Source organism: Leptosomus discolor, chromosome 9 (assembly GCF_034619465.1).
Source record: "Leptosomus discolor isolate bLepDis1 chromosome 9, bLepDis1.hap2, whole genome shotgun sequence".
Classification (NCBI taxonomy): Eukaryota; Metazoa; Chordata; class Aves; order Leptosomiformes; family Leptosomidae; genus Leptosomus; species Leptosomus discolor.
Window position 1 is genome coordinate 8,387,359 of NC_141399.1, and position 27,834 is coordinate 8,415,192.

The following is a 27,834-nucleotide window of genomic DNA, read 5'->3' on the forward strand; positions in this document are numbered from 1 at the left end:
AAAAAAAAATCCAATGTTTTTGTTGTTATAGTACAGTGAAAGAGCTAACCCACTTCTCAAGCAGTTGAACACACATGTAGTGACACAAAGTATTTCAAACTTGGCTACTGCATACCTTTAGACAAATAAATGTGACTGAGTATTTCAATTATCTAGCTGAAGAACTCATAAACCATAAGTCTTTACTTCTCACATTGATATATTCGAGCATATACAGAGCGACAGTCATCAGAGCTTCCCTTCCAAGACAGGATGTATCTGTTCAGAAGCGTCAGGCTTTAAGCCAGTGCCAGCTGTCCTCTGACACACAGTTATATTAACTAAATAGGTAAGTCCTGAAGAAAATCAGGCTACCTCTTCACAGTGTAAGGTCAGTAATGCCACTGCTGGCTGTTTGTGATACAACATAAACCCAGTTCAGCCTAAAAACTATGTAAGCGAATTTTTTTTTTTGTTGTTACAGAATTTCAAATTCTTCTAAAGAAGAAATTTAGGTTACACCTTTGCACATCATCTTCCTTTTAGAATAAGCCCATCACTATCCCTGTTTCAAGATATCGTTCTTCACTGTTAAGAGTGATTTGCCTTACTTTAAGAGCCTACCTTCACCAAATTTTCCAGAATTCAGTCTCCAAACATTACACATAAAATACATTACACAATAAAAAAACCCCTTTGAAACCAGTGGGTGAACAAATCTCTACCAAGAATTATTCTTCCATATCTGGCACAAGCTCTCTGCTACTGAAATCACCCATTTCACTCTTAAATAGAAACAGGTTGGGAAGGACTGCAACTTTTAATATTTTTAAATTCAGATGTATTCAGAAATGAAGATCACTTAGATCATATTATACATGCAGAAGATCTGAAAGGGCTGACATGCTTTTAAAAGTAATTTTTCTGCCTTTCATGGTCTGAGCCTCTAACACATAACCAGAACACCAGCCCACATGTGATGTACGCTGAAGGTAATACATTCAGCAAAACAAAACAAAAGGAAAGGAGAAAACAATTTTCTCAGACTGTTTAATGTACTGATTTGGTTGGTTTGGTCTAACTCACATTTTTGACAGATACTTCTAATACTAATTCTCTCTTCTGGTCCCTCTGCAGCTCTTGTCACACTTGGGAAGAACAAACAAATGGACAGGGGGGAGGTGAAAAAAGAACTTTTCTCCCTTTTTTTAGGCCAGCTATGAAGAAAAATGCTCTACTCTTGGGGAAAAAAAAAAAGTACTGAATTGGGCAGAAGTTTTAATTTTTAGACATCTCATGTCAAAACCAATAAAAACAATAGACCTGACTATACAAGCAGCAAGACGAATTCATCCTTATGCAGATACAAGAAGATCAGACACATTTGGTGCGTGACTGTGCAATGAGACACAGACCTCAAGCAGTGGTCCCAATGCATCGTGTTACAAGACAAGGCCTGTTTGCAAAGGTCTGTAGAGGAGATGTCATAGAAGACATATGGAGTCAGCATTAAGCAAGAGGCACAGCAAAGAACATACGGAGCTGGTATTTAAAAAAGGCACGGAAAAGAACGTTTCAGAGCACTACTTAACTGCCCCTAGCTGACTCAGGATGACAACGGTAAGAAAGATTAAATGGGTAACAGAAAATTGAAACACGAACAGGATCTTCTGATATCATAACAAAGTTGTAGAGTTTACCACCTTCCAGTACACTGACAACAAATAACACATCCACCTTCCTAAAGCAGACAAAAGATAACTACTGCAAACATATCTAGGACCATACAACCCTGATTTACAACTGAAGCGGATCCTTTGCCAGACACAGCAGTTGCACACACATGAATTTCAGGACCTAGGCTGAGGTCTTCAGCTCAAACTGGCTCAGAGACTACGGCAATCTCTACTGGTGCCTATCCAGGGTAGGCAGGAAGCCAAAGCCACTGCTGCCAAACTTGTTGAGCCAGTCTTCCCAGCACTGGCCCACAATGCACCGCTTTGTGTTTGGAAATTGCTCAAAAGCTTTTGCTTCCAGCAACAGCGCTGAGCACTTGGGGAAAGGTGCCAAAGGAGTCCAAGAAAGGGTATCGCAGGGCCACCATAACAGCACAGACACCCCAAACGCTCCCGTCAGCTGGTGACATCACCCTGAATCACTGCAATGACGCACACCACCGCACTTCCTGTGAAGCCCTGATCTCACAACACCACTCACAGGAGCACAGGAAAACTCTCAGCATGATTAAATTACATATAAAACTGCTGATGCTGCACCTTACCATCATGTCTTCCCATTTCACAATGAAGAGCACCGTCTACCCGGACTGTGATTTTGGTCCTTTCCCAGGACAGGGGCCTTCCTTCACATCGTCGTGGTTATCCACGATGACTCTCGACAGTGTCAGAAGGAGGAGAGAGAACTGCAGCATTGCACAGAGAACCCCTTTGTCATCCCAAGCAGTTGTAAACAAGCCTCAGATGAGACACACTGACAGCTCACTGAAGATTTTACTCCTGTGCTCTACCTACTCCATGGATAAAAATAGCATTCTTATCTCCAAGGCTATCAAGCTAACACTTCAGATCATTAAATTCAGGCCACAAAAACAACAGAAGAAACTTGCAAGTTTTACTCCAGTAAATGCCACAGTGGTCTATGCCCTTACATTTCAGGGCGCGAGCTGATAGGCAGAACCAAAAGGAAACTTCCCAAACAAGGGCCAACGCGCTTTGGACTTCTCCAAACAGCCCACGGAAATAGCGGTGTTGAAATAGCCAGGCAAGGCAAACCAAGTCAGCTGGCTATTAAAGCAGGTTCTACCGAACGAACAACAGATAAGGAGAGGGCTCTGCCCAGGCTAGATACAAAATATAATCAAACCGTATCAGGTACAGTTCGGACATCGGTATTTCCCCCACAGTCTCATACACAAGGGGTAGTAGAAGTCTTCCTTCAATCACTTGGACAAAAAACCCCAAAAATTTGCAGTCGATTATACAAATTATACAAGCAGGTGTTACACTAGCTTTGGTAGGCAACAGAGATATTAAATCTGGCTCAAAACTTCTCCTCTGTAAATTACGAACTACAACATGGAACAGAAGCTCCTTAACAAGCACGATTTCTAGACAGTTGCTTTGGGTAACACAACTTACACAGATATGAAAAACAAAATTGCTTCCCGAAATTAATCTTTAAATACTTTTCCGAGTAAATGCTGCCTATCAGGAAATTCATTGAAGCCTTTCCTCTCAAATACTTCCACTTAGCACTAGCGAGAGCAGGAGGACTGCCATCTCTCTTTGCAGAGCAGAACAGACACATTCAAGCACAAATTCTAGGTTTTAACGAACAAATTACCTGGACAAAACATCCTAAAACCCAAAAATTATATTCCTTACAAACCAAAGCCCAGCAAAGCCTTCTAGTTGTCAGAGGCAAGTTAAACTCCTTTAACACATTCCTAGAGTCATTCTAATTGAACAGAAACGAAATGGACAATTTTAACATTTCCTGGGAAAAATCATTGTTTTGAAAACAGCTTTCCAAATTATTTTACATGGCTGTCTCAATAATCCAACACCCACACTGTCTGACTGTTGAGAACACTTTTCATACCTTTGACATATCCATCAAAAATACAGCCAGTTAACCCAAATCTTTGCAAAGTTGAGGCCTCTGGATATTCCACACTACTACAGATTTGTTCTGAAGTGCTAAGAAGAATATCTGGTATGGTTCACATTTACTCATGTCTAGGTGATGCCTCTTTCTCCTTCTGGTATCATTTGCAACAGCCCTCCAGTAAGAGATAAAAATAAATGACGCTGTAAGTCTTCCTCAGCAGAGTAACCAAAATGATATTCTCTCCAGTTCACAAGGGGAACCACCACGGGAATTTCAGCTAAAAAAACTTTTGATTTCTATTACCTGTCTTTCTAAAATAGCTGATTACTGAAAACAAATTAAAAAAAAACCAACCACTAACAAATACGTTAAATAATATAAACTAGTTCTTACTTGCTGCTTAGTTTTCACAATACGCTACTTAAAGTAATCCTGATTTACACTGCAGTTATTCACTGATACAACATCTCTGAAATATAACCAAGATATAAGATCTACTATGCTATACAATCATGTAGGTAGCCCTCAAATAACATCATCAAGCACAGTCCAACAAATTCTAGGATTACCAGACCAAATACATGCTGGAAAATTCGATATCTTCTTTAAGCAACCATCACCTTGTTTTGGAAACAACTTTAAAGTTAGAATGCAACCATTATTTCACCAATGTTTCACTCGCAGAGACGGAGGAGCTGTTTAATGCAGCATTACTGGGAGGGAAAAAAAAAAAGATTGTAGAACCACACCCTAGGTGTAAACTGATACAGATTTTCTTCTGTATTTTAGTCTGAAACAATAGCCAGAGGGTGTCATTTAGGCTATACACACCTTGACAAAGCAATGGCTACAATATCTAGGGACTAACAATTAAAATGTTTGCATAGTGAAGTACTGCTCTGCTGGCTGGCTGATCACAAGGTTGTACTCAACATGGCTTTCTCACACATGCAAACTCTACCACCCGCCGAGCCCCATAATCTGGTCCTGCGTCCTCCCTCCAGTCACAAGCAAAACCCTTGCTGGCTTCAGTGGCTCATGACAAGACCTCACATCCCCAGATACCACTTCCTAAACCAGCAGAACTCCAGTTTTCTCACTGACATCTACTACGTCTCTTAGGCAGTCAGTGAAAAACAACTGCAGACAGAAAACTGAATTGATAAAGGGCAAAATACAACAGGAATCTGATGTTACAGGAAAACAAATGACCAATTTACTGTGTATTCAGCATATTATTTGCTTTTCAAAGTTAACTCATTAAAGCTTCTAAACTTCATTTTAATGCAAGCTGCCATAGGACTTTCAGGCAACCATATCAGTGTGAAATTGTCCAACAAACTTTCCTGTAAATAAAATCGTGAGAGCTCTAAATTTCAAAACAAAAGCACACATCACAGACACAACCTGAAGGCTGCTCATTACAGGAATTTAGGCCTTCAGCTGCTTTGTATACATCTTTTCAGTGCCAGTTGAGATCACTGCATTTTCTCTGATGCTACAAACCGTTGATGAAAGACGCGAGTCCTGCTTAGCCACTGAAAAGCAGATCACGAACGCTGCGTAAATTTTCTGGCTGTTACAATCCCACCAGAAGAGAAGTGAGGCATAACCAATTATCCCTTTCACCTTTTATTATCAATGAAGTTTGTCTACAGGCTATGCTGAAGCTATGGGAAGTCAAAACCAGGGTGGGGGTGAGCTTGTAAATAAACTATCTTTCTCATGGGAAGACAGGTTACCACAAACCAGCTTATTCCACATGGGCTGAGAAGCAGCGTTTACACACAAATAACTGAGCATTCGAGTATTTCTCATCTGCTTGAGCCAATAACCCAGAATATTTACCATCAGTGACCATTTCCAAAGCTGGCGATCGTGACTCCAAGTGCGGGAGCGGCTGCATGTGCAGTTTACTCTGATGAAGTCATACCCCACAGTATCTGGGGTTACCACGAGTATCTGACTTACCACGAGAATCAGTTTGAGAGCTGCTGCACCACCAGTCCTGGCTCACAGCTGCACACAGCCTGCACAAGCAGGGAGAACTTTTGACTGTGCAAAGCCTGCTAGCCACAGGAACACCGATGACAATAAATTCATTGCCCTCCATGACAACTGCTTTTGCAGTCATGCTACTCTGCTCCGTGTACTTTGCATTCCCTTTGCCAGATTTTAACACTTGCCGCTAAAAACTTAAAAGCGTAAGTACAAAGCTGTATTCATCTCTGTGCTGTCACCTACACGGCAAGAACGTCTAGGAAATAATGTTGAGCATTATATATACGGGCAACTTCCACAGCAGTGGCGATTCGGTTCATTAAAAGGGAAGAGAAACAATATTTAGGCATCTTACAGACTACTTAGAATACTTAACGACAAATCAAATATTATAATGACTTGTGAAAGATTAAATCTTTCCTGTCTCGTAAGTGATTAGGGATCACACATATCCCCTGCCGGCCTCTAGCAGCTACAGCCACAAGCTAGGCATAGTCAGGAAAGGTGCAAGAATCCCATGCATTTTCTTTTATAGATCCAATGCAACGGAAGGAATAGCTTTCGAAATAGTTACCGTAGAGAGAGTAATCTGCATCCTCTTAACCCAATTTATTTAAAAGTACCCTTCGCTAAGCCTTTTTGTCTTTCCTGCTCTACTTAGATGATAGCGTTATCAACTTGTGTGATATTTCTACGTAATATTTATCGCATTGTTCTTCTCTTACTGAGCATTTGTTGTTAAATACAGAACAGAAACTATACAAAAAGCAGTATTCAATCAAGTATTATCAAGACATCACCTCTTCTGCATAGGGATAACCTAGCTAATCATACATACCACTTAAGAAGCATTAGATAACAGTGAATTACTGACTGTTATGTACATGTACAGATGACTAGTTCAAAGGTTCTCATAAAAAAATATATACATATATATATATACGTCTCCTGCTTCCTCACATACTACAGACAGATTGAGGCAGTTTTGTGGCTGCAGTTCCAGTGAAAAGTCCCCAAGGCCTTGCAATATCACACTAATACTATGGCAATATCTAAAACCTGCAAAGTATCTTTAAACATAAAAGATGACACAGTTCTAACCTGCAGTCTAACATCACAATATTCTATTTATAACATGTGACTCATCTTGACAGAAATAATTAAATATTGTAAACAGAACTTGGATTTAAGGGAAAAAATAACAAGAAGAAAACAAGGGCCAGTCACTGCAGATAATCTCAAAAGTAGCTTGAAAAACATGCAATTTGAAAGGATGCTATCTCATAAAAGCTCTACAATTTTCTTACACAGTTCAATGCGCTTTTAAAGTCTCCTTGTAATTGTTTTACGATAACCAGTCCACAAATCCTTAAAACGCTTTGTGTAAATAGTCAATTAAAATGCAATGAAATGAAGAGGAGATTTATCTGATTACAGCTTGTGAACAGCTATGCAGAATGTCAAAAAAGAAGCAAGCACTTTGAAATAAATATTTTAAGGTAGCAGTACAATCTATTAAAAATTCTCACAGTGTATTTGCAGGCAGTCAAGGACTACAGAGCCCTCTAAGCATCTTTGACATGATTTAACACAACAAAAATCAACTCAATTGAGCACCTCCCAAGGCTGAATAAAAACAAATTTAAATTTTAAATAAGATGCTGTCACTTACTTGTATTTACAACTTAATATTGGAACAAAAGTTTCACCAATCCTTTAATTATTTATTGAACTTGCTGCTGGGAAAATTCTAGACCTTGGATCTATGTGATAAAGATGCTTCTAGTGAGCCCTCCTGGTCTGGTCCTGGACTTCACTGCTCAACCCTGCCCAGCAACAGGCTCAGGAGGAACAAGGGTTCATTGCATAGCGCTCAGTACTCTCACAGCTCTGGTAACTTCCATTAATAACAATTAATATAATCAAATCCCAAAGCTTCTGCTGAAAGCCCTAGAGGTTCATGGAGTGTCTCCCCCCACCCCCTCCATTAACTGTCCAAGACCAGAAGTTCAACCGTTATTAGGTGACAGGATGCCGAACAGAATTTGCTCACGCCTGCTCTCCTGATAGATTCCTACACTCATAAAGTCTTCTGGAGTGTCTTCTGAAGCAGCCTACTAAAAATTGATGATCTGCATTCCCACAGAAAACTTAACACTTGCTTTATTAAGACCAGTATAGTCTAAAAACTGCAAGACTGGTACCACACTACATCACCACACAGCCAGTATCAATTCTGACCTGTGATACCTCCGAACACCATCTAATGCTTCAGTGACCATCACTCACCTAACCCCAACCTACAATCACATAATTGCCTCCTCTGCATCTCCCTCCATGACCATGGAGAGGTCCACCCCATCCAAAATGGCTCAGTTACATAGAGAGGGGAATCAGAAACTTCCTCAGGATTCTCAGAAGCACCAAGTACAAACAGAACAAACCACTGTCAGGCTGTACAGATGCTGTAAGGGTGGCAAAGACCTCTTTTTAGCCAAGATTCAACAATCTTGATCAATGAGAATCGATCAAATCGAGCTCAAGACCCAGGTTACAAATGTTCTGTCCTCCTCCTCCTGTACTTTGTTGCCAGTTAGCTATAAACTATGGTGACAGTTCTAGTGAAGTGCTTGAAATAGGCAGTACCAAGGGATTCACCTCTCAAAGCATGTAACACACACAAAACCCCCCAAACAAACAAAAAAACCAACAAAAAAAGGGGTCTATATGTGTAACCGAAAGAATGAGATGCTTAAGCTCTAGTAAAGACACCCCACGGTTTCAGTATGCACTGCATATGTGATTAAAACCAAACACTGAAACAATTTTAAATTGTCTAACCAAACCTCTTTTTTTCTCCACGATTTTCTTTTCCATTCTGAGATGCTACAGTTTCCTTCGCATTTTTATTATTATACATATTTAAAATTATTTCGTGAATCAAGATAAGAATCTAACAGACCTTCACCCCAATCACCTCAAAAAGGTTGCACACATCAACAGGTATTACTGCAAGTGATCTCTGTTAATAGCAGACACGTTTTCTTTTTCTCCAAAGCAGCCTTGTGGGAGGTTGGTTTGTTTTGGTTGGTTTTGGTTTTTTAAAAAGAAAACATACAAGATAAGTGGCAGTAACTGGAAATTTACTGTGGGGAGAGTCAGAGTTTCTTGGGGGTGAGAGAGGGTTAAGCCCCGAGTCCCAATAAACAACTTTAGGCCTTACTCTTTCTACTCAGAGCTTCTCTACTCTTCCACAGAGCAGAACAAGCTAACCTGTTGTCAAGTTTTGCAAGAAGCAGAAGTCCACTCTGTTGAAACCTCTCAAAGCTACCACGAATTAACTCCACGCTTCCAAACACAGTTCTATTTAGAGATCACCTTCACAACAATAATGGGCTAGAAATCTTTTTTTAAAAGCAAACTTAATTCAACACAGGTTAGCAAGAATCTCCTGAAAAACAAACTTCTTTGCTAAAATGTTTCAAGCACTGATGATTACCCAGTTTGACACTAAGAATCATTTTCTTCAAATGAAAATCTATCAGATAGTACAGACATATCAACCTCCTTTTGAGACCTGCTGCATCTTCAAGATGAACTGAGCGAGCACATTTGCTGCATCTGATGGCACACGCTCCCAGTATCACACTGACAAGTTTGAAAGATGCACTTCAGCAGTTTCATTTTAAAATATAAGAAAAATGCATGAATAGGACTAGATTTTCTGCCTCACTGTTTCAGAATGCATTTACAGATTATAATGCAACACACTATACTTGCTGCATCACAGCAAAAGCTGTGTGGCAGGGGAATCACACCTTCAGCTGGTTCACAAGCAGCAAGTAATTAAGTGACTGTACGAGCTAAAAGACTCTGTCATGTTAACTACATATGAAAGTAACTGAAGTACAATTGCTGCTAACATGCTCTTGCATTGACAGTATTGCCCATCACAAGAAGATTTCAGTGTACAAAATCAAAATAAACTTTAAAGGGTACTCTGAAGTACATTCTTCCCATGAGGCTGGATGCCCCTTTTCATTTCCATCTGTTGGGGATTTTCAATACCAAAAGCAAGCCAAGTCCATTGGACCTGTACCTTATTCCTGCAGCTCTAATTTCTATATGAAAGCTCAGCGTGGACTGTTACTGTCTCAAAAAGCAACATGTAGGAAAGCATTCAGCAAGTTTCTCACTTTGGTGAAGGTCTGCGAGGACCCCAGCAGCAATGATTGCATATTATGGATTAACAGAATAGAAAGCATGTAAGAGCAGTGAAAAAGCAACAGGGAAGCGTTAAAGACAAACACTGGGAATTTGGGAAGCCCAGATTCAATTTCTAGCTCGTACTTCGATGTGAGCTTGATTATCAAGGAAGGTTAGATACGGAAAAAAAAGTGTTGAAGACTACGAACTAATTTTAGTTTCCTGATCCCTACATGGAACTAGCATCACTGACAGGTATTAAGGACTCATCAGGCTTCGCAACCACCAGCACGCTGCAAGAGGAGCTGCCTGATCAGCAAATAGGAAATGCCAGCGACAAAGGTGTGTCTGAAATCCTGCCTCTCTCCACAGCTCGCGCATGTTGTCCGTGAATTACACAGTTATGTCCTCTACAAGAGTAACAGGCATCGTTCTTTTCCTTCATAGCGTAACAAAGGGAGGAGCTGGTAACGATAAGCCCCTTTTTAACACAGTGTAACGACAACAGGAACACTCAGTCTTCCTTCAGAAGGCCCAGGCTCTACTGCCCGCAAGCCTGAAATCCAGCTCTCGCCACCAGGCAGGCTGATGATGAAGCTGTTCCTACTAGAAGACGCAGAGAAACGGCGGCATGTGGGAAAGGAAACAGCTACAACCCATTGCCCCGTGGGTACACAGGCCGGCGGGAGCCCGACCTGAAAGCTGGCAATCGTTAAATAGAGAAAACAGTTCTTGGTTTTGAACCCAATTCTAGTAAGTGGGCTGTAAAGTCATGTTCCCTCCTCCTGTCCCTCGCCTGGCCATGAATATTTAATCCTTTTATGCAAACTGGAAGAGTTGCAATGCAAGGTTAAATTAGCCTAAATAACCTTGAAATCCTTTTGTGAAGTTGGGCCTCTGAGTCAACTCCCAATCTGCAGAGAAATAACTTTCTTATGCAAGTAGTTCTGTTGTTGGCCATATTTAAAATACTGCGTGGTGTGACGACAAAACCTTGAGGTTAGAGTTGATTTGACAAAATTTATACCTTTGGTTCACCGTTCTGTGTTAAGATTACGGTTTAGACAGTCCAATTATTAAATAAATGTTTGTTCCTCAATTTTGAATGCTGAATTCTTCCTGGGAAAAGGAATCAGTTACTGTATTCTCAAAATTTTATTTGATAACACAACACATGCATATGCTGGCATGTTCTCCTGCTCCCCTAGTTCTTTAAGTGCAAACTTCACTAACTACCTTTGCTTTATCTTGCAGCAGGCTGAGCTCCCTACAGACTAGCTACAGGTATACGCCAAGTCAGTGTCTCACTCATATACCATAAAGCAAGCAAAATAAACAGACTTCTGGAAGCCTGCAGAGCTACCAAGTTCTCAAAGCGTTTTCTGAGCTCCCTTCAACTCATAACCCTACGAATCAATCACATGGTTGGAGTCAGTGGGGAGAAGCTGTGTCTCGGTGGTCAGCCTATGCACAAACAGATCTCTCTCCACAGGGTGGGGGCAAGATTATTCTTCACCCTGCCAGATAATCTTTAAAATCTGGAAACCTTAGATGCTTGTGTTTTACAAGGTAGAAATAAGAAAGAATGTTCAAAAATCCTTATTAGTAAAGTCTTTACTTGGATAATGTGTATGCTTATTGTCATAAATGCTGTTTTAGCACTTGAATGATTTGCCTATTCAGAAGAATAAACATCCAAAACAACTATGAGACTGGAACTCAGCAACGAAGTAATAAAGTGATTTTTCAAATGCCTAAGAACTTACACGTACACTTAGAAGATGTCAAAGCAGCACAAGTGATTCTGCATGCAGCCCAGCTGCCTATTAGATCTTTCTTACAGGTCAGTGACCACTGACTCTGGTCCTAGAAATTGTTTCTTTCCCCATATTAGCAACCCCAGGAATTCTACGATAACTAGACATTTTGATTCAGCCTCAATATGGATCACTGCCTCCCAGTCTTACCAGCTTGTGTCACCTTGCTTTAGGTTTCATTTGCTGTTTGTAGCTCACACGTAGGTAAGCGCCGAATCGGATCATCTCCTAAGGTCCCTGGCAAGTCCTGCCTTCTGTGATTGCAAGCCCAGTTTACAAACTCAGTCTTCCATTTCTAACAGCATCAAACACATGACTCAGGCCTAACTGATGTAGTATTTAAAACAAGGCCTACTCCACGGCATACTTCTCAGAAAGTCCGATGGAACCAAGCTAGCGCCAACAGTATTAACAAAGTTTCAGAACACTTCTCTGCTACAGAACAATTGTTAAACTGGAAAAACAAACAAACAAAAATTTAACATCACAAATCAGACTCATCACTGGTTTTTTTACAGCTTCAAGTAGCATTGTCACTCTTGAACTGGGCTGCTACTGGGCTTTGGCTAACGACAGGTGAAAGGTCACTCATTCAAGAGTACACTACGAAATAAACATAACGCTTTGACATAACAGAGAAAGGGATCAGTGTTCAAATACTGATGTGGATTATATTAAGAATCAAAATATTTCAGCTCAAGAGAAGATATTATCAGTGCTGGTCACACAGCTTCCTTAGGACTATTTATAGTCTTAAAAAAACCAACAAACAACTAGAAACACAGTAAAGACAATAAGTAACCTATGCCCTACCTTGTAGCTTTCAGATTATATATTAATTTCATAATAATGCTAATAGTACCACTCACTGACAGGCCACAAGTCCCAAATCCGAAGCGACAGGACTGAAGTTTCCTTTCTCTTTCCCGTGCACGTCCTCTCGTAACTAGTTACGAGCAGGAAAACTTCTCCGTGCACTTTTCTTCAAGAATGAATCGCACTCACCTTCTCGGCAAAGTCGCATTGCTTCTCGGTTTCTTCCGTATTCCTTGAAACTTTCTTCTAATGCTGTTCCTGAAACCAAAAAGTCAGAACGTCTCAATCCATGCAGAAGTCAGGGGCTCGGGCTGACCCCCCCCCCGCTACTGACCTGTAGCCCGTTCCCCTGCGGGAACGAACCGGCACACCAGGGATACTCGCTCCTGTCGCTGCAGCAATAAAGACAGCCTCGGAGGGACCGAGAGCTGCCGTCCCGTCTCCGGGAGCGGGGCCCGGGGCTGCCCGAGCCCGCTGTCAGCGGAGGGGGCTGCCTCACCTGAACCGGGAGCTCCCCCCGCCCCGAGCCCGGGCTGAATCGAGGGCAGGAGGTGCCGGCCTCCGGGGGCTGGCTCAGACCTCCTCGCACCGTGTCCCGGATTACAGGAACTGGGGCAAGCGCTGCCCTCTCCTCGCCTCTCCCGAGCCCCCGGCCGGGGGGCGCCGCCGCCTCAGGAACCGCGTACCGGACAACGAACTCGGCCGAGACGTTGAGGAGGAGGCGGGGGCGAGGGGGGGGGGGGGGCGCACACACGACGGGACTCAACCTCCCCCGCCCCCCCGGGCCCGGAACCCCCGGCGCCCTCCTGCCGGGCACCCCGCCGTGTCGTATCGGCACCCTGCGGTCTCTCCCGAAGCGGGGCCGCACCCGGGGCACCCCCCAGCCTCGCTGGGGAGCAGAGGCCGGACCGGTAAAGGCGGTTGGGGGGGGGGGGGGGGGGGGGGGAGGAGGGAAGCGGCCGCTCACCGTCGTTCCCGTGAAGTTTAGCAGCATCGACCCAGTGGCTCCAGGGCTGCCCCAGCATCGCCTCGGGGCTGGGCAGGGACCTGCGCTCCCCGACGGCCGCCATTGCCGCTGCGGTGGCGGCGGGGCCGGCGCCGCTCCCGCCTCCTCCGCCTCCGCCTCCTTCGCCGTGGCGGGGCCGCCGCTGCCGCTGCCTGGCCGCCGCCGCGTTGCGCTGCTCCCTTCTGACGTCACCCGCGGCCCGCGCCGACATTCTTTCCGCTGCTATAATATAACGACAAAAAGTCATCGGTTGCTTAAGGTGGCGCCGCGCTTGTTAAGGAGGCGCCGCGGCGCTGTCAGCTCGCTCGCTCTCCTCCCCGCGGGGAACCTGCGGCCCTGGAGCGGCGTCGACTCACCTCTGCGGCGGCCCCGGGGGCAGGAGCCGGGTGCCCATTATTGTACGGGAAGCGCTCCCTTCCTCTTCAGCGCGTAGGTGAGGCGCGTTTGTGTGTTTGCGCTAACAAAGCAGGGGGAAAGGGGGGGGGGGGGGGGGGCGGGAAGCAGCGTTACACCGCTTTCCAGGCGCTCCCCAGCTCCATGGGCCGCCTTTCTCTCTCTCTCCACACTACACCCGCGACCCTACAAAAACAACGGCCGCATCACAACCCCGCTGCCCCGGGAAGGGGGGGGGGGGAGGCGGACCAGCGACCCGACGCGGCGAGGCGGAGCCGGGCTGGCGCGCCCCGCCCCTCCTGGCCGGTCCACCTTAAACCCGGCGCCTCCTTAAAGGCAGCGGCGAGCAGGAAACTCGCTCCGGGCGGGCGGCGGCCGTGTGTGTGTGTGTGTGTCCCCCCACCCCCGCCCGGCCGGGCGGGGGTGGGGGGACACACACACACACACGGCCGCCGCCCGCCCGGAGCGAGTTTCCCCCTTCGTTATAGTCATAACTTATCTCCCGCCGGGGGGCGGGGGGTCTTGTCATTGTTATTCCTTTTTTTTTTTTTTTTTTTTTTTTTCTCTTTTTTTAAACAACACTTTGTTTTGCCTCAACTTCGGGATGACGTCGAGCGGTGTCAAATGCGAGGATTCAAGGATGCTCTCCTGCCTGAAAACTCTCAGTAGCGAAGCTGAAGCTTTGCAAAATCAAGTTCTTTGAGTAAAAAAAAATAAAAATTTAAAAAAAAAATAAAAATCTGGGTTTGGAATGCATTTATTACAGGGTTTTCTCTCCAACCGACTAATGTTCAAGTACCAATGTCCAATGAAACTCTCAGGCCACGATCTGTAAAGGTTTCTGGCTGCACCTGATGCTGCTATCAGTGAGAACATCCTCAATCAACACCTGAAAACCTATATAAATCTGATCTGCTGCCTCCTCTACGGATGCTCAGCCCAGGCGTAAGCTCGAGGACAAGGGACTTGCGCCGTCAGTGGAACCGCTCATGGATCCCGCATGTATATTTGCAAAACTAGACAGCAGGAATCAAAATTGTAAATCAATTTGTTCAGAGTACACAGCCCCAGTCCTGCAGAGGTGTATACACCTGCAGGCTTAGCTAAGGCTTTGCTGGTTTCATTCAAAGCGTGGAAGTACACAAGCTATAGGTGTTCCATATAAAAGATGCATAAATACAAGCTCGTCAGACAATCGTCATATGGGGTGGGATAGGTTGTAATTATAAGAATAGTTTCAGTGTTCCACCCAACTGATAATTTATGTCACGCTCAGAATGTATCTTGTAAAAGTGAATAGCTAGTGAGATTTTTCTCTCCTCTTGATCACTGTAAGTCTAATTTAAGTCCTTAATAAAAGGCAAACACCGTGAGATTTAGACAGTGAGCAACAATGACTTCTGCTGCAGACATTTGTAGCAGGATTAATTAACAAAGGCTATCAGCTTCTTGACCTGGGCCCTGATCTTTCAGACAGTTACACTTGCTCTTAACCGTACTGTAGCTTCCCAAAACAGTGAAACGACTCGTCATCTTGGTCTGAGCACGAGTAAAGGTGTTTGTGGAACCAGAGTCTAATGATAAATTACGAATGGAGGGCATTATTGTTTGATTAATGATCAAGTAGTATACTTCACAATACAGAAAACCACTTACGTTTAAAGCTAAGAACATCACTGGAAGAAAAATATCAGTCAGGTGCTAAACAATTTCTGAACAGAACCTAAGCTTTTTTTGTGGTGTAAAAGCCAGACAGGAAAAAAAATCTAAGACTGATTTCTTTCAAGCTTAGTTCTTCTAGTGTTCCACCAATAGAGTCGGTAACATAACATCTGTAGCTGAGTTCAGACCCCAGCTATAGGATAAGGCAAGTTACAGATAGAACTATATTCTCTGTGTCAAATATTCTGGTCTGTATTACAAACATCATTCATACAGCTCTCCTTCGTTCTGGAGAAAGGTGTCAGAAAGCTGTCTCAGCTGCAGTTTGATAAAGAATCCACGACACAGCCAAGCGCCCATCAAATTCGTAAAGGCTTTTTCTATTATTTATTTTACACAGATCATAGAGTAAATATAGTGACGGGTGATAGCCACAGAACACCATCACCTACCTTTTAATAGTGACAGAGTTTACCATGGCATTTACTGTCACACATCATGTGATTCTTTTTGTTAAACGTTACTGATGTATGTATGTCACATTACACAAAAGTAAAATGGCTTAATTTGGCAAAGTTACACTGATGAGCTAACCACTTTAACAAGCCCATATATTATCAACTTTTCAGTTTCTAAGGCTGACATTCATCAAGTTACTCAAAAGCGCCTCTTGCTTCAGAAGCACCAGCCAAACAGGTAAAGTACACACCGCTGTTATTTCACACAACTTTGATTATCCCTTTTCTTGCCATTTTTTGCTCTTTCAAACTGGTTGTTGCATTTTTTTTCCGTTCCCTCTTTCACAGCTTTTTTTCCTATATATTCCCACTCAAGATCTAATTCTGCAGTCTGGGCCTCAGGCTGTCCTTCAGCAAACCTTCCACTAGTAAAACATTTTCCCACTTTGCCGTGAATACATCAGTATTCCAGTAGAGGGAGGAAAGTGGCAGCAGAACGATCAGTTCAATGTACAAGACCGATTAGTCAGAGCGCAGGAATAGGGGCAGATGAAAAACTAATTTTACAAGGACTGGAGGTGGAGAGAATTTTCTTTCCCCACAAACTCACTAGGCTGATTATGTGTTTGGGTTCTTTTAAGCGCACAAGTTCAATTCACTGAAATTGTTTCCATAGTGCTATACATGGATGCATTGATAATTTTAGGGAAAAACAGGGAAAACCCTGAAAATCCATCACATTAGAAGGAATTGAAAACACATGTACAAGCTGTAAACTTCGCACAGAGGTGACTACTACAAGTCTGAGACACCCGGATCAGGAGTACGGTCACCCAAAGCTCCCTTGGCAATCAGCAGAGAGCCAGGGATACTTTCGGGATCGGTTTGGTCCCTCCTGGTCCAAAGCACTTCTTGAAGAAGCCCTTTTCTCACTGACCAGAGAAGCAGTCAAGGATGACCATGAACATAAGTTAGGCACCTGCATTAGGCACCCAGAATGAAGTGGGATGAATCTGGTCAGGAGTGGGCAGAACACTCAAGTGTGGAAAGCACTGCCTAGAAGCCGATGGTCCTTTAAGAGAACAAAAAGGGGCCCAGAAACGATACCAGTTCACAGGGCTTAACTGAGGAAGCAAAACAGCCCGAGAAGTAGCACTGGGACCAAGACAGTGCGTGAGTAACCACAGACTGCTCACACGTGTGTATGAGAACAGGTATTCAGAGAATGGAGAGAAGAAATGAGGGGTTAAGTTAAGCTCAGTGAAAGCGAGAAGTGGAGAAGGAAAAATGTGAGGCAGGAAAACAGCATTTCTCTACACTGGATGATGTAGAGAAAACAGCCAAATAATGGGGTGAAGAAAGCATAAACAAACAAAAAATCTAACACAGCCTGCCAAAGGAAAGAAAGGAGTCAAGAAGAGGAAATAAAACATACAAAAAAAGGAAAACCCACAGTTTTAAAGCTCACTAAATAGATTTAACAAGATACTAAACATGGTTGGTGAGACTGTGACTAAATGGATGCCGACAAACAGCACACAACTGCCTAAAACTGCGGAGGATGGTTATTTTGTGGCATGACACTGAGGCATTTTTTCACCTGTACTGGCAGGTTTCACCCTTTTGCCAGGTGGCCCGGGAAAGCCGTTCAAACAGGGAACACCTACTTCAGCTGTTCAGTTAAAATCTGTAAGACAGCCTCCATGTAGGACACGAGATGTGATAACTCTTAACTGGAATGAAAAAGGAAGGATGAATCTGCAGCCAAACTCTTTTAAGAACAGAAGTACAATGATCCCATTCACTGATAATTTTCCACAATGAAAGTGAAAGAACTGAAGTGCAAAGGGAGAGGCAGGGAGAACCTACGAGGGTGTCACTTTGTCAGTACTCAGAAGAAAGAAAAACAGTGAATTCACAAAAAAAGTCTGTCAAGGAAAAGACCTGAGGGGCGTTATGGCATTAAAGGAAATCAAATACGTTTAATTCTAGCCAAAAGGTATGAAACGATCAAGAAGGGCTTTAAAACTAAGAACAAATATTATTAGTGAAGACTCGTTGGTAGATGAGATTCAGGAAGAAATGACAACTCAAGCAGCTGATACGCTGAAGTTGTGACCCTCCCGTCAGCTCCTGCTGACAGCAGTGGAACTGCGAGTACATTTTGTGCATTTTAAAATACGTCTCCCGTATGAGAAGTGTAAGAATATAATTGGGCAAGCAGGTAAGCAAGAGAAAAAAGTTCACATGAATCAGGACGTCCGGATGATAAGAGAACTATCCAGCCATAACAAAACAGACCATTTTGGTTAAGCCTCGCTATAAAAAAAAAAAAAATATATATATTAAGAAAAACACATTATGGTAACGCGTAGCTCACTCTCACCTTCAGTGAAATCAAGCAACTTCTCCTTTTATAACTATACACAGGACCGTGATCCTGCAGAATAATAATCATGAGCAGCAGACAATAAAAAAAATGATACAACAAACCAAGCCAGTCTATTATCCTTTTTCCCACCGATCCTGGGAACAGGTTGATGTGTATAATTTTATTTATGAGTAACACTTCAAAGAGGGAGCTGAAGATGCTCAGAAGTGCTGAATATAGCTACTTTAGATACTGGAATATGAAAACACTCTGGATACCTACTATAAACCACCCGTACCAGGGGAAAGAACAATATTGTTAAGATTAGAAGACGAGCTTAAAAGTATCCTTTTCTGAGGAGAAGGGATGGGGGAATGGAGGCTAATAAATGTAAGTAAATCTGTGGAGAATTCTGCATTAGGATGAGAATGCAACAGATGCCCCTTTATGTTTATCCAAACATCACAATGACTATACTGAAGATAGTATAACATTTTTACATCCGAATTATAAGCCAACGTCATTGCCATGTGTTAACAAAACATACAGTATCCAGCAAAACATTGCAACCATCTCCTTCTTTACTTAACTATCAAATACGTCTTAAATGCAAGTCAAATTTCTGCAAGAACTGATGATGTAGCGATCTGAAGCAGAATAAGGAGCATAAGGAGCCTAAGGAACACAGATCTTTGCCCTGCTTAGATGTCACTAGACACTGTCAATTCTCGAAGAGAATTTTACAGAGAAAACATCGAATAGTGACACAAAGTTTTCAAGCGTTAAAGGTAAATAGGTAAAACTACAGAAAATACATCCAGTTAATGATTTGGAACTCAAACTAATTTTATTAATTTTACATCAGGTATTGAAATCACCTTTTGAACTCAGAAATGTTAAAACAATTTTGGCAGCCTAACTATGCAGATCAATCATTTTAATCCGAGGAATCAGAAATGGGTATGACCTTTTAAATTCTCATTTATACACAGAGAACATGATATTACAATTTAGAATTATTAAAATATACAGCTATTCGGGTCAATTGTAACAAAACATTAGTGCTGAATTTCCATTTATTGAAATCGAAGCACTTATTGGGACCAGTTTGATACCAACGAACTTCCGATGGAACCTAACTACTGCACAAGGTTTCATAACCCTGCCTGGTTTCTTGCCAGCTTGTCTACGTGGCTCCTTGGCAATTCGTTGAGGCAGAAGACGCTGGGTCCAAGCACAGCCCACAGGACTCAAGAGTTCCTTGAGACCACAATGATGCCTACCTATGAGATGAAGCTGCCCAAGTCCTCATACCCTCAGAAGCCTGACATGCTGATTAACATTAAATCAAGGATCCCGAGAACACTGGCACAAGGAAATTTAAATTGTACACCGTTCTTCTCACACTTGATGGCTGCTTGGTGATGCCTCCTGCACTGACCACACACTTAGCAAGTTAGCAACAAAATATCACACAAATTGGACATGGACAGGTCTATGGGACTTGACAGGATGCGTGCAAGGGCGCTAAGGAAGTTAGTTTGAAAGGTCACGGATATGGACCATGAGACTGCTGGCAAACTGGCTAAACAGCTGTGCTCAAAGGGTGGTAACGGCTCAAAATCAAACTGGCAATCAGTCACAGAGGGAGTTCCTTGGGGGTCAATACTGGGCTCTATCCTACTCAATATCTTTTAAAATGATCTGGATGATGGGAGTAAATGCATCCTCACCAAGTCTGCAGATGACACGGAACTTGGAAGACAAGTAGATACACTCGAAGGAAATGTCACTACGTACAGAGACTGACAGGCTGGAAGACTGGGCCAGCTCAAGAGACACACTAAAAAACTGGACAAGGTCCAACAGAGGGTCACCAAAGTGATTAGAAGATTGGAAAACTTACTGAAGAAATGAGAAGGAATTGGGTTTGTTCGGCCTAAAGAAGAGAAGGCTCAGGTGGGATGTAATCACAGTCTTCCAGTAAGTAAAAGATAATTATAGAGAAGATGGAGGTACTCTCTTCACAAGAAACACAGTGACAGGGCAAGAGGCAATAGCCACAAGCTGCTTCAGAAGTTCTATCTGGAATCAAGAAAAAAATACTCACTGTGAGAACAATTAAATATTGGAACAGGTTGCCCAGAGAAATGGCGAACTTTCCGTTGCCGGAAATATTTAACACTTGCCTTAACCAGGCCTCAGATAGCTTTCAACAGAGGGCTGGACCAGATGATGTCCAGAGGATTCTTCCAATGTAGACCTTCCTGTGATAATATGAAAATCTGACAGATGTTGGGGCCCTTTTTAGCGACGAGGAGCAAGGAAGTAGATAAGAACAACACAAGAATTTTTGCAAGCCAGGCACTCTGGGTTCACTAGTATAGACACTTCTCAGGCTGCTGGAAAATCCAGGGAAGCATTTTGTTATAGAAACTTCGGATATCACAGCTTCCAATGTTACCTACTGCTGGAGCCACACCACGACAAACATTCCTCGCTCCTCTTGAGCCCAGGTTAACGCTGCCACTTAAGTTCTGCAGACCAGCTCCATGCTAACTGTAACGGCCCCTTCTGCTGCAATCTATTTTAAAATATATTAAAAGACGATTTGCACAGCAAATAATAGCCAGGCTATAACAGACTGGATTCTTCAAGTCTGTGCACAAGAAAAATGCAAACTTAGAGTGAAGTCTTCTCTTTCATGATGTCAAGCAAAAATATACAAAATGGTGAAATGCATATGATGATAACGAATAGAGACAAATGTAAGGGAAACAGAGAAAGAAACAGATATTGTTTCAATGAATTAGCAGTACCTGATAAAATAATCTGCTCTATCAGCTTTTTAGACAAAATTTCAAGTTATTGTAATCATTTTTTCTTTTTCCTAACGTTCTGCCAGGAACACTAGTCATGGAGAATAACCCCACTGTGTTGGGCAACTGTACAGTCTTTGCCTCAGTTTACAATTCTACTTTCTGAACTTGTAAGATACAGAACTGATGCAGCTGGTAGGCTATGGTATACACCAGAGCCTAACAGCCTTCAAGTGCTTTAAAGTATCATGGAAGCGTGGAAATAGACAAAAATAATTATTCAGAAAAAGAAGTTTACTTCTTCTAAAATACAATAAATAAATTAAAAATATTACCTGTCTGCCATATCCTACTTGTCCAAATCACTTAATCTAAGTGATTGAGAGATATAATCCAACTTACATTTATCCTTTTAAGTTTGACTGTTCCATGCACTGAGCTCCCTTTAGGTTGATTGTAAGGTCGCTTTATTTCCCACTGAAACATATATTAAACACCTGCATTTGAAAAAAAAAAAAAAGTCTCCCCACTGCATCTGGTAACACTCCAGACTTGCTTTGCACCCCTGCTAATATCCTGTTCTCCATGCTTCTCACATCTAAAGTATGTGAATATTATGCTTAAGGAAAATATTTGGGTAAGCATGTCACAGTACCTTGAAAGTATGGTGAATCGCTGGGTTGATTTATCAATTGATCTTCATCTGTTCAGATTTTGGAAGCTTTTTCTAACTTGTACCTGATTGATTCTGAAAGAAAACAAAAAGAGTGCAGCAATAAGACATTTGAAACCTCGTTTCTCTTTCATAACTATAAATGTATCTACTTAAAAACCAATACGAAGCATTTTATCAATTTTACAAATACAGCTTCTGCAATGGATTTAAAACTGAAAGGTAAGCAGGGAGCCGTTACGTACTCTCATGTACAGAGCAGCTCTTTAAATGGCAGCCTGACATTACCAGAAAGGTATGCATTGGATGAAATCTCAATCTTCAGCCCAGTTACTGCACTTACATCGGCTATTACTGAGCAGGTTTCTGAGCAGCCGGTTGTGTCTTTATCACAAGCTGGTAACACGACAGCAGTGAATTTTCTGCACAGGATTCCTCTAGAATACAGCACGACTCCCACAACAGGGGCTCTCCGTACGCAGTCATTGACATTTTTACCACCATGCCATAGAACCGGATAGCTAAAAATGATCCCTCACCTAACAGTCATTAGTGACTATTACCGCATCGCCAATGAAGAATTTAACAAAAATTCGAGCGCTGCACAGATTGAGGCTTTTCTCACAAAAGGAACTTTTATCATCTCGAGCTCAGGTTTTTAAAATCCTTTCATTCAATGCTTATAAACTTACTGTTTACAGACACCAAATTTAAGCCCATTTTGCGTTGGTTTAGCATAAATCAATGCCTAATAGGTTAAAGTTAACCAAAGCCCTGTTAAAATTAAAAAAAAAAAAAATAAAATCAACCATCCTTGTGTACAGGTTATACTAAAGATCAAATAATTGATTTTTATAAGTGCTCTGAAATTAAACTGGTGATTTTTTTTCCATCTACTAACAAGTCATGAAGATAGATATAAACAGGTCAATCTAGCGCTGGGACACGATGACACTTCAGGGAAAACTATTTTTTTCTCCTCCAAGGATTAAAGTCCAGACAAAAGGAATGCAGTCCAAGAGGGCATCCAAGCCGTCTCACAGGCTGTAGGGCCCTGCCCCAGTGGAAGGTGCAGAACGAAGCTTTTCCTGGCTTCTGCTGCTCCTCTGGGAAGCTGTCTGCAAACTGAGCTCAGGTCTTTAAAGTCTGCTTACACACTGAGGACAAACACCCTTTTTTTTTTTTTTCTTTTCTTTTAAACTGCACCTTAGCAGCTGACACTATCTTGACTGAGATCACCTACAGATATAGTCACTATTTCTAAGCTTTACTTTGCTCAGTGACATACTTGACCCTAAGAAGCACACCTGAGCTTAATTGTATTCTAGTTACTCCATAAAGTCCAAAATTTTCTTGTCTTCAGTGGACCACACTTGAGAGCAAGGCAGTATTATTTTCTCTCTCTCCTCTGCAGTCACTGTTCTGCTTTACCATTAATAAAACTGATCGTTAACAAATTTCTACACTAGAAGTCTCAGAAAACATTGTATTTCCTTGTTAACACATACAAATCTCACTGAATACTGCAGTGCAAAACTTTCTCTTCAACCCTTGCGGCTGCTCACTAGGAAAGGCAATGCAGTGTTTGTCAGAAACCCTCTTTCCCCTTCATTTGTTTAGGACAGGAGACTCTGAATTCATACGGATCATCCCCTTCATACAAGATCATTCAATGTTTAGCCTCAAAGCCCCAGTCCCTTCAAGCATACAACCTCCCTGCTGTGGAATTAACTCACTCCTTCATCTCTACCCCAATTTCTTTAGGATTTATGAGAGCTCTGCATGCAAGATGCTTATTTCTTTTATCCTGACACAAATGTTATTTGTTACAGAAAAGGCAAGTTCCATTGTTCCATGCAAAAATGAAAACAAAAACTACCTATAAAACAGAAGATGTCTCCAAAGACTCAAAAATCTAGAAATAGGGCAATAAGCAAGTGGGAGGTATAAAAAAAGGACCAGATGAGAGTGAAGGAAGGATCAGCAAAAATTTTATTCCTATATACGAGAGATGGGAGCATACTATGTCACCACCTGTGAATTTTGCTGTAGGGATTACATCTGGAGTCGAGTTTGAAGGAAGTTAAGAGAATAAGTTTCAAAAGAGCAAAGTGACAGCTTAATGACCCTTTAAAGGGAACTCTTTCTCTGGATAATGGGTGGCAAAGAACAGGAATGATTCTTGTTGAGAATTTACAGCAGGTCAATTACAACCACAACTGTCAGCAAAGAGTAATGCAAGGAAGCGATCAGATGATTGAGAACAAGCCAGGAGGGGCTCTCTCCCCAGAAGGTAAGCACTTTGGTCCCCTCGAAAAGGGAGAGCTAGTTCAAAGACGGAAAGATGACAAAAATAGTCAAAGCAGCAATCAAAGGAAATGGAAGAAGGCCTGCATTTTCAAACCAGCGAAGCAGCCAGCATTATGTCACTCTCGATGTCTGGCTACCAAAGAAACTTAGCTGCAATTGCTATTTAATACTTTGAGGAGCTACTGATACGCAAGGCAGGAAACCACAGCCTGGCAGAGCAAAAGCTACATCCCAGTCAAAATTGTATCTACACAGACCTATATAAAAAAGGCATAGCTATGATGACTAATGCATATTATCCATTTAAGGGAAAGGTACTTACATGAAAACTGTAACTGCGAAGCAACTCATTAAAATAAATGTAAATGCATGTGATAAAGCATCCCTAACTTTTGAAAGTATCAAACTAATGCCTCAGCTATCCAAACTCCTTTAACTCTTTTTCTTTTCAGGTATCAGAAGCAGGCGCCAAAGAACGTGCCTAAATTTTGAAACATTCTTTCTCCTTTGTTATCTACTACATATCTACATTTAAGACAAAATACAACGTCTACAATTACAGAAACAAAAATTTGGACACACTAGGTACAACCACCCCAACACTGGGCTTCCATTTTGTTTATGGGGATAATCTAATGAGGTCTTACTCTGCCCCCGGAAAAATCGGTGCAGGTGGCCTGTGTTGAAGGAACACGAGCTGGCCAGCAGAAGGCTAGGGGCTACTGGTAAATCAGAGCAATTCTCAGGCTAAATTGTGCTGGAGACTGACTCAGGACCCACCAACAACAGAATCTCAGGGGGTCAAAGACGGTGTAAGGACTATAAGCTCTACCAATACATAACTCGCCCTCCTGTTCTCTTTGGGAGACACACTTTACATCTTCACAGCTTAAAAAATAAATGCCAGCTACATGCTTCAAGTAGAGATTAGATACCAAACTTCTGTAAGTGCCAACTACAAAATCACAGCATCTCAGGATTTCATATAGTTCCTACGTATAACAATATAAAATATTTCTCAGAATTACCTAAATATTTACTATTATTTAGGCAAGCACAAATACGACAGAATATTTGGTGCAAAATACAATAACGAACAAGTTATTTTGAAACTATTTCAAACTTGCATAGGTATCCTCACAGATAATGAGAAGGGTCAAACCTAAATAACTTGTATCTTAGTTACTAAATAACTAATGTCTTATTCAATGGAGAAGTAACAACACCTTCCGGATAATTCTAAATAAATTGATAAAAACTGCAAAATAATTACACACAGCAAAGTGCACTTGAGGGGTCTTAACTTCGACTACTGTCATCTTCCTTTGTGTAATGGCAACAGGAAAAGATTTGCATTCATTATTTTGCTCAACAAACCATGCTACCACTAATTTTAGTTTTATCTTCCAACAATTTCTCTTTTAACTCAGAAGCCTCCTTTAGCAGTAAGAGTAACAAAGTCATACGAAGCCTTTGCATATTGCACTTCAGCTGTTTTAAGTACAACCACACAAAGCATAGAACAAACACGTTAAAACCACACTTGGTTTCAGAAATCATGGAAGATATTCCGTAAGTGATTATCTTGTCTTATATGTCAAAACACCTGCGTCTTGCAGTGTGATTTATACTACCGTTTGAAAGTTCAGTCCACAAAATACATTATCTTACTACATCTAAGATAAATAAGGACAATTGAAATTACATTTATACATTTCTTTTAAAACAGCTATTTAGATGCAACTGTAGAGAAGAAAGAGATAGATTCTGCATTTTATGCCACAGGAATATTTCATACCAATTACAACTTGTATTACATCAGAAAGACAAACAACAAAAGAACGGCAGCAAGCAATAAGACCCTGGACATCACGATTTTCCATTTTTTAAAATAAATAAAATCCGATTGGCTCAAAGGGTGCATGAAGTAAAACAGTAATGTTAAAAAGAATATTAAAACATATAATATAAACACACTTTTCAAGACAGAAGGCACAGGTAATCAAGACAATGCAGAGTACATGATTAACATGATTTGCAAAATTTATTACTGAGCTTCTCTGTTAAAGGTAATATTATTCAAACTACACCGTCACGGTTATCGCAGATTAAAGATTTCAAATTAGCTCCTCATGTATATCATTATTGTGAGTGGTTGCATTTTATCTGTCTAATTTTAAATTACTGCAGGCAGATGAAAGTCATCTTAAAATCTGACTCATAATTTAGGTACCACACCACTAACCTTAACAGAGATGCTGGTTCTTACACAGGTACAACACTATTCTCAATGTAAACAAAGGACACTGGCATGCACCCCAGGCTAAGGATGTCAGCATTTTTCAAACACCTTTCTGACTGTTCCATTTTATGGTGATGCAATATGACCTACATTTTCAATGGCCAAAGAGAGACAGAGAGATAGAAAGGGAGGAGATACAGAAAAGACAGACAGACCTTTGCTGTCCTTATCCTCCATTAACTACAGCTTTAACTGTCCCTCACGGGGATGGTAATGGGCAAGAATAAAAGCAGAATAATGGTAAATTCTGAATGAGAAGTGAAAGATAGGCTAGCGTAAGAAATAGCAAGATTTTTTTTCTACAGTCCTGTGAACAAGTACATAGTAATACCCTCAACAGGAAAGAACAGTACAATCAATAATTTTATAATCAGTTGCCAGTACAAAGCTGTCTGTAATACACATGCTTATTTTACCACCTTATTTTCCCCATCATGGTCCTACTGCTTCACTTCTGTGTATTCCCTTCAGATCTCAAAATAAACCACAGAATAATCCACATCATTATCATGATTCTCACAGACAGAGAAATTAAGGAAGAAGGAGTGATTTGGCCACAGTTGCCTACCAGGCCCAAGGCAGGGTCAGGAACAGAAAGCATCGCCTTCATTATCTCTGCACTGCGCAATCTATTAGGGACTGTGATACCTGCCATCCCAATATATAATCTTGACAGAACACCAAAATTATCTGTACCTTTTCTTCCTTGCACATGAACTTCACACAGAAAACTGTAGCAGATTACTGACACCTCTCAGAAAGCTTTCCTTCACAAACAATACAACACGTTTCCCAAGCTGGCTCTGGAAATGCATTTCATTGCGAGTTGTAAAACTTGGCAGAAAATGCCAGCGGTATTTTTTACTATATACATGTAAAAATAAAGACGTAATTAAAGCTTTGGTTGATTTTTCATTCTTCTGCAACTAAGGCTACCTTCCTTTCAAAAATCAGCAGTTTTCCACAGTTAAACTAGTACATAAAAAAACTAAAACCTTGTTGCTAGGATTGTCTCAGGCAAAAATCAAGATCTTCTGATGTTTGGTCACTCTTTTAGAGCAAAAAACGTCCTGCAGAACATTTGCAAAGTGCTTACAGGCCTTTACTAATGCTGGTAGTTAATACAATAAGCAATATAATAGTAAATCATTTTCTTATTATTGAAACTGAAGGCCAAAACTTGATCTTAACTATACCTCTGTAAATCCAGAATGACTCCAGCACTTTCCAAAGAGTTTCTTGGGATTTGCACATATGTACACAAGGCTGCAATTTGACACTGCCTTCGAAACCGGAGATCAATAAAATGTATAGATTAATTCCTGGTTTTGAACCGTATTTATTATAACAACAGCTTTCTTATCACGCAGTGTTCACCTCATGAAGTGCAA

The 27,834-nt window shown here is 41.6% G+C and overlaps 1 protein-coding gene across 1 annotated transcript in view; it reads right to left on the minus strand.

The window, feature by feature from the left end:
* ATXN7 (ataxin 7) overlaps window positions 1–13,666 on the minus strand; it is a 59,281-nt gene extending 45,615 nt beyond the window's left edge. Inside the window, exons 1-2 of the mRNA XM_086469938.1 lie at window positions 13,417–13,666; window positions 12,639–12,707 (exon numbers count right to left, since the gene is read on the minus strand). Of these exons, the coding sequence (XP_086326064.1) occupies window positions 12,639–12,707; window positions 13,417–13,666 (319 nt within the window). The remainder of the gene's footprint in view (window positions 1–12,638; window positions 12,708–13,416) is intronic.
* Between the last annotated feature and the right edge of the window lie 14,168 nt (window positions 13,667–27,834).